Genomic DNA, 8,121 nt, shown 5'->3' with positions numbered 1-8,121 from the left:
AAAATTTTCTTTTTTGCTTAAATAAATTAATTTAAAGTTTGAAATTTAATGAATAAATGGGCCAACAGTACTATAGAATATAAAGTGAGCATAAAATGGGGAGACAGCATAGGATATAAATTGAGCGTCAATTTAGGACTTAGCAGATCCCAAAATAAAAACACTCACCGCCTAACATCACACTCCTTCCAAGTTGTGTCCTAATTAAAAAACCCTAACTTTCGACTATCATCGATCTCTGCAAGTATGGAAGTTAGCGTTCTACAGGTTTCTTTTCTTTTCTTGCAATGTGTTTAATGTGGTTTTTTTATGCACTATCATCTTAATATGAACTGTGTCTCTTACGTTCTTTCTATTCGACGCAAATGTCAATGTGGAAACAAATTACTTATATAACTAATGTTAAGATTTAAAAGCCTCCAGATGCCAGAAAAGGGTGTTAGTTTTTACAATTTCACTCTCAAAGTTGATTGGATACTTAAAACCCAGGAATAAAATAGATCGGATTTACACTAGTTGTGTTTACCTGAACGCCATATGTACTTACTTAATTCTGTTGATCCGAAATAAAACACAAACATGTTCGCTTGATGTATGTTATTGATCATTCATGCATGTTCCCTTGTGGCTATGTACATACCTGTATTTCTTCCTCGTGTTGCTGCTTACAAAAAAAAGTAATATATTATTTTGAAACAGAAATCGATGGAGGTGGCAATGAGCAAGTGCAGGAAAGAGTGTGAAGATGAACAAATGAAGAGAAAGAAAAATGATGTTCATTGGTTTGCATTTCTTCCAGATGACGTGGTTGAAGATATCCTTAAAAGGCTTCCTTATGTTTTCCTTCGTTATAACGCAAAGTATGTCTGTAGAAAATGGTTCGATATAATTAACATGATCTTGGCAGAAAATTCTTTTTTTATCCTCCAGACGTCATTTGGATTTACGATCCGCTATGTGGATGTAAGGGAAGAGGGACAAAGACTAGAAGTGAAAGAGCAAAACCTTCGCATACATTTCTTTGGAAGGATAAAGTCATGGTATAACGAGTTTCTTCTGATATTAGACCCTGCCAGAAAAAGAAAGTCACTGTATATTTTCAATATAATCACCAGGGAAAAATCATTTCTTCCCAAGCCTCCAACATTTTTTGCACATCAAGATACTAGCGTATGTGCAATGGCCCTTTTTTTTGACAGATTCAAGGGAGTATATAAGGTTGTTCACTTGTTTAATGGCCAATCACTCCAATGTCATATTCTACAATTGGAAAAAGATATTGTAGTCTCTCGTGTTTCCTCAAGGTGGAAAAAGATCAAAGTACCTTTTTACTTGGATCCTAGGAATATGGGTGAGATAGTTTCAATTCAAGTTCAAGGAAGGTACTTTCATTGGAATCTTAATTGTTCTAGGTTCCTGGTTTCTGTTGATATGATAAAAGAAGAAGTTCTCCAAATGAGCCTACCTGAACCCGGTGAGCGTAAGAGGCTCTACTATTCTATTTTTGAGATGGGTGGTTTTCTCAGCCTCATTGATGGAGTTTCTAGGGACAAAACTGACTTATGGATTCTTAAAGATTTTCAAAGTATGAAGTGGGAGAAGTTGCTTTCGATAACAGTCCAGGATCATGGCTTTGTAAGTGCTTCTTTTCGATATCCGGTTTGTGGCGTGATAAATAAGAGATATATCGTTTTCATGAGATCAAGGCACGATAAAAGTATATTTAGTTATGATCTGAAAAATAGAGTCTTTAAAAAGCTAAACATCCACATTGATTCGGGTGATCTTTGTGTGGCTCATTCATCAGGACCAAGTGGAAAAACTACAAGGGACGAGGTACCGGTGTCGTTCTAAAGTTGTTGAGTCATGGCTGATGAAATTAGAAAGTAATCCGGATTATAATTGTACTCTGGCATGTTTTATTCTTGTTTAGCTGCAGTATTAACTATTGATAATGGATACATTATCACCACTTTTGAATTTGCTGTTGTACGAATGTAAGCATAAGATCTTTTTCTTAAAAGGATAGATATTATGTTTATAACTTTGCTTGTGCTATTTAAGGTAGCCAGTAAAAGTTGACAGTCGTAGTTGTTCAAAGGTTTACTCATCACTTCCTATTGTTTTGAAAATTGGTCTTATCACTAAAGTGGACATAGTCATTCTATCAATTTGACGGTTCAACCGGTGTAAAAACAAGTTGATGTAATTATTATAATACAATTAGTATAAGATTATACTAGTTGTCTTATCATTAAAGTGGTCATAGTCATTTTTATGAGTTTGATAGTTTAACCGGGGCTAAAAACAAACTGATGTAATTGTTGCAGCACAATTAATATAAGATTATAATAGTTGTGGAACCTATGTATTACATGAGTTAATTTAAAAAAAAAAATTAGTTAAATATAAAAGTTAAAATATTTGAGAAGTTTAAATTTATAGAAAAACAAGAAAAATAATGAATTTTTATAATAGAAATGTTTTTTATCTTTTAAATTTAAACAAATAATTTATATAAAAACAAGAAATTAATGTGTTTTAATTTTGGAAATTTGAAATTAAAAGGTTCGTTCATTAATGAAATTGATATCCATTTATTACTATATTTATTGCAATTATTATATTAAAATATTATGTAAAATTTAATAAAATAGAAAAACTTAAAAAATGACATGTGGAAATAAAAATTAATTCAAAATAACTATAAAATGACATTTGACAATTTGAATGAGAGTGTGGTAATTGACAAAAAAACCTTCATTTATTAGAAGGGAATATATATATATATATATATATATATATATATATATATATATATATATATATATATATATATATATATATATATATAACAAAAAAGAAAACTCTTCAAAATTAAATTATGAGTTAAAATGTAAAACTAAAATAAAAAACTAGTGTTTGACTATCCTTTTATTTTAAAATAGAGGCGTAGACTTACTCATTTATAACATTAACTAGGTTATAACCCGTGGACACTACGGATGAGAAAATTAAAAATAATTTTATTTATAATAATACTTAATAATTGAGGAATGGTAATAAAATTTTTAATAAGTAATAAATATAGATGTCTTATGAATCATGTGATAGTGATATGATGATTCATTAAAACTACGAAATCATAATGGTATAATTTTATTTGTATATATGTTATGAAAATATCATTTTTGTAGAATTGAGTCAAAATTGAAATAAAATAAAAACAAAAATTGATATAAACAATAAAGTTGTACAAAGTTTTTATAAATTTCTAAAATTTAACAAATTATGACAATCAAAATCATAATTATTATTCAATTATTTTCAAAAAATTATTAAGTGACAAAGATATATGATTGTTATGTAACTTTATAGTGATTGTTTCAAATAAATATGTGATTCTTTAAAGTACCTGAAATAAAAACTAAAATTTTAAGCCAACGATTAGTGAGTCCCCCCAAAGTACCACTACATAAACATAACAAACAACAGAATGCATAAATGGGTCTTCATCCTGACTGGACCGCCTCGCAGGGCATACAGCCTATCTGGACCGCTCTTTGAGACTTTGACATGAATAGACCGCCTCGCAGGGCCTACAGCCTTTCCAGACTGCTTTTCGGGCCTTCATCCTGACTGGACCGCCTTGTAGGGACACAGTCTATCCGGACTGCCTCATGTATATTGGCCTTCAACACAAAGCAGGACCACTTCAACCCAAATAAACATAACATTTCAACATATACATATTAGATAAACATATAACCAATCAATAGACAAAAAGAAAGATCTACATATCACTACCGTATGCTAACATCCGATATACCAGGATACCGATCTAACAGATCTCTACAGCATAATAACATACTATCATATAACAAGATATCCAGTCCAACGGGTCGGCCTTGGTACCTTCGACACACAAGTACAGTGAGGAAGACTCACTTCAAAATCTCACGAATAACTGATCAATACCAAAAACCAAAATGTTAAGTCATTAACCATTAATAAGATTTTTCCCAAAACACCCTTGGTTAAAGTTGGTCAACAATGAGAAGTCAAGTCAACAGCTAGTCGGGTCAACCCAACTAAGCCAACCCTACTGAGTCGACACAGTCGAGTACGTTGAGCGTACTCTTCTGTATGCGGAGCGTACTCGGTGATTGATCGGGTTACGATACCCTGACCCCGTACGTGCAGCGTAGCACTTGGTACGCCCAACGTATGTGACGTATTCATCCATTTTTCGTATTAAGAGCTTAATACATCACATCTGCATATCAAAAGTCAGATCCAAAGCCAACATACCCTCAAGATTCATAAAATGTTCAACTTTATGATTTTGCATGCCCATTAAGAGCTTAATACACAAATTCTCAACATGTTAATACCTTAAGACCTTCTACAGCATGCATCGAGCAAAAGTAACCATCAAGACCACATTTTTATGACTTAAGATCCCTCATAAGGTCTGAAAGGACGAATTATTAGGTCTAGAACATTCCATGCTCAAGAATCACCATTTTTGGAACAAAAAGTTTCTATAAGGAAAAAATATCTAGATCTACAAGATGGAGTGATCAAGTTAAGAACTGTATACCTTCAAGTGATGTCAAATGATAATGTGATTTTTGATCTAAGGTGCTTTACTCCTCCAAGATGGTCTCTACTTCCTTCTTTCTTCTTCAAAGACACAAAACAAACACACACAAACTCAAAAATGCTCACAAGGTAGGTTAGGGTTTGCAAAAAAAAATTGAAAGGATGGAGGCTGATGAAAGGAACCATGTTTTAGTGTTACTGAATAATAAATAGGGTCCAAACCCAAAATATTTGGGTTTGGAACTTCACCCCGTATGCCCATCGTATGCAAATGAATGCCCAATGTACGTGTCTCCCCCCGCCATTCCAAAAATGGCAATATTAGCCCATCCCAACCATAAATCTTACATAATAAGGACAAAAATTTAATAAAACCCAACATAAAGGTCAAAAGTGAAAGTACCTCAAAACAAGATGTTATAAATATCTATTAGGGCTAAATGTTGTTTGGTTCTTAAAGGCTTAGGAAGTACTTAATAAAGAGAAGACTAGAATATTTGATGGCTACTACTTGTTTTGGTGGATACATATAGAGGATTTGTAATTTGGGGGTCTTTTGTCATCTTCTTGAACTTACATGTCTCTCTTTGAGCATTCAAGGTCTACAAAGGTTGTTATTATTTTTATTCTTTGGTTGGTTTAATCTTTCGATAAATACAATGTAACATCCAGTTCCATATTGTTTTGTGATTTAAGGCCCGTGGGCCTTAATCCGAGTATGAGAAGGTTTTGAGGCATTGAAGGAGAAAGGTTTAGGCTTTTCTAGGTTATGGTTAAAGTAGGTTGTATGATAAAAGAGTTCGGTTTGTGCTTTAGATCCCAAATGTATTGTTAAAGGAGCTGGTGCGGGCTTTTTTTGAATTTTGGATCTGAGGTCGAGTAGGCTTCAGGATGAATAAAGCTGATAGATGTTTAGGGCTTCTCGTTACCTTTTCGTGGATAAAAGGATCATCGGAAACAGATTTATAATGTAGAAGTTATGGCCTTCAGAAGTTATAAGGTTTGCAGGCTTAGCCGAGTACGGTGGTCGTAATTTTGGAGTACACTGGGCGTACTGACCAGGGGTGGTCGTGAATGTTCTTCAGAGTACACTAGGCGTACTATATGAACGTTGGGTGTACGCCAATCAGAATTGAACGCTATTTTAGGGTTTTGGACCCTATTTAAGCTCCTTATCTCATAACCTAACCCTAATAACTTTAGCCTCCATCTCTCTTAACCCTAGAAATCGACCCTAAGCGTCCATTTGAGTGATTCTTGAGAATTTTGGTGATTTTGTGAGTTTTTGGTGCATATTGTGGAAGAAGGAGTTCCTTGAGGAAGCATTGCTTGGATTGGAGCTTGTGGATCCAAGCCCTAATCATGTTGATCTAGCTCCAGAAAGAATAAAATTTGAATCTTAGTGGCTTTCTCATGTGGATCTAGTGGGGTGATCACTTGTTGTGTTTGGCTTTTGAAGAAGAAGGAGCTTTGAAAGAGAATAACTTGAGCTTGCTTATTGTTCTTCTCTTGTTGGTGCATCTTCCAAAGGTATCAAGTTTTGAACTTGATTATTGTTGTGCTAGTTTTTGTTTTGGGTCCATTTTAGAGTTTTTGGTCCCAAAGCTTGAAGCTTTATGAGTTGTTGAACTCCAAAGCATAATATATGTCCCTTTGGGTATATTTAGTGGTGTTATGTCATAAAAATCCAATCTTGGTCGTTGGAATCAAGTCATGCATGAGATAGGAGGTTTTTCAGATAAGGAAGTGAGTGTTTTGGGTGTTTGTGACCTTCCCAGCCAAGAAAAGACTTAAAGTCACTGACTTTATGGAGTAAGTGCCATTAGGGAGTACATATCTAGGGATTGAGGTAATATCTTAACTGTTTAAGACCAAATGAGTAGAAAGAGTGAATCTGGGGAGTACGCTGAACGTAATTCCTGTACGCCCCGCGTACTGCCCTAATATCCCCGATGGCCAATATGGATTCGTGAGTACGCTGAGCATACCAAGAGAGGTACACCCTGCGTAACCTCACTGTGGACTTTTTGGCCTTGAGTGTTGGGCCTGGAGTTTAGACTTGTTGGAATAGAGTCTTGGACCAGAGGATTATATATATGTGCTTTGGGCCCTTGAGTTCGGTTTGCCATTAAATGTGAGAGAGTTGGGCCTCGAGAGAGCCCATTTATTATTGGACCTTGGTGGGACTAATGGGTTTTAAGTCATTGATGGGCTGGTTAGTTGACTAACTTTAGACCTAATGAGCGAGAGTTGACAATTAGTTCCTAATTGGGATAATTGTGGGTTTGGCACAGAGTTAGAGGCCGGTGCGTAGCAGCAGCGTTTGTAGGGACTGTTCATCATCTGAGGTGAGTCTTCTCACTATACTTTACCTAGAGTGGTAGTTATGTGTGTCTAGAGGGTCTTATGTGCTTGCCTGAGTTATGCAATTTATGTGTGATATGTGTTGTGTGCTATATTATGTGATATTTAGATCGGACCGGAGGGTCCAACGAGCTATGAGACCGGAAGGTCCTTACTTAGACCTGACCGGAGGGTCCAACGAGTAGTGAGACCGGAGGGTTCTCACCCAGACCGAACCAGAGGGTCCAACGAGCCATGTGACTGGAGGGCCCCACTGAGACACATCGGACCGGAGGGTCCTAAAGAGTTATAGCTTCAAGTGGCTAATATGTGTATGTGGTATTTTAGGGAATTCACTAAGCTTCGTGCTTACTGTGTTATGTGTTATGTGTTTCAGGTTATTATTAGGATTACGGGAAGGCAGCAACTCGATTGTACTCACAAGAGAAAAGAGTCATGAATGAGGATCTTGGATTTTGATAATTACTTTTCAAAAAGTATTTTGAAATATGTTATGACATCGACACTTGAGATTTTGGGAATTATTATATGTGATGTTGGTAATTTAAAATCGAAAAATTTGTTTGAAAATTTGCGGTGTTACATACAAAAGGATCATTGGAGGGTTAAAATGGTTTTAAGTTTATTTAAGTTTTAAACCTTCCGATGCCATATTTAGCGTTTTAAGAGCACAATTTCTTGAATAAAACCCAACATTTTCAAGTGACGAAATCCAAAACATGGAAAAAATATGAAGAACATCGACGCCTGCCAATCATTTGTCGTTTCCTTGACAAGGAGATGGCAAAAGGACGTAGATAGAACCTAAAAACCAACAAACAGAAATGATAGAAAAGTAAATAACATAAATTGTGCACCTATTTCATTCACAATCAACATTTTAGAGTGGATACAAAGGCATATGAGCAAATGCCTGGAGGACATGGTGGAAAAGGCGGTGGAGGACATGTCCCCGACTCCAAACCGTCTTCTATTCATAGGCGACAGCTAAACTAGGAAAGTCACGGCTGAAAACTCGACACTGCTTATAAACCAATATGGATTTTAATGTTATATATAATTAAATAGGTTACACGCAATTTAAAATGGGATAATGTATCAAATAAACTTTCTATCCGGGCATAAAGAGGAACTTGAAAAGGAGTACATTGT

At 35.2% G+C, this 8,121-nt stretch overlaps 1 protein-coding gene across 1 annotated transcript; it reads left to right on the top strand.

Annotated features, from left to right (window-relative positions):
• Positions 1-705: 705 nt before the first annotated feature.
• Positions 706-1,854, top strand: LOC145099144 (uncharacterized). Its single transcript, XM_079036732.1, has one exon. It carries the CDS (start codon positions 706-708, stop codon positions 1,852-1,854), a length of 1,149 nt encoding a protein of 382 aa, XP_078892858.1.
• The last annotated feature ends 6,267 nt before the right edge of the window (positions 1,855-8,121 follow it).

This window comes from Lactuca serriola, chromosome 4, assembly GCF_051521515.1.
Source record: "Lactuca serriola cultivar US96UC23 chromosome 4, Lser_US96UC23_V15, whole genome shotgun sequence".
NCBI classification, from domain to species: domain Eukaryota; kingdom Viridiplantae; phylum Streptophyta; class Magnoliopsida; order Asterales; family Asteraceae; genus Lactuca; species Lactuca serriola.
This window is presented reverse-complemented; position numbering and strand designations above follow the sequence as displayed.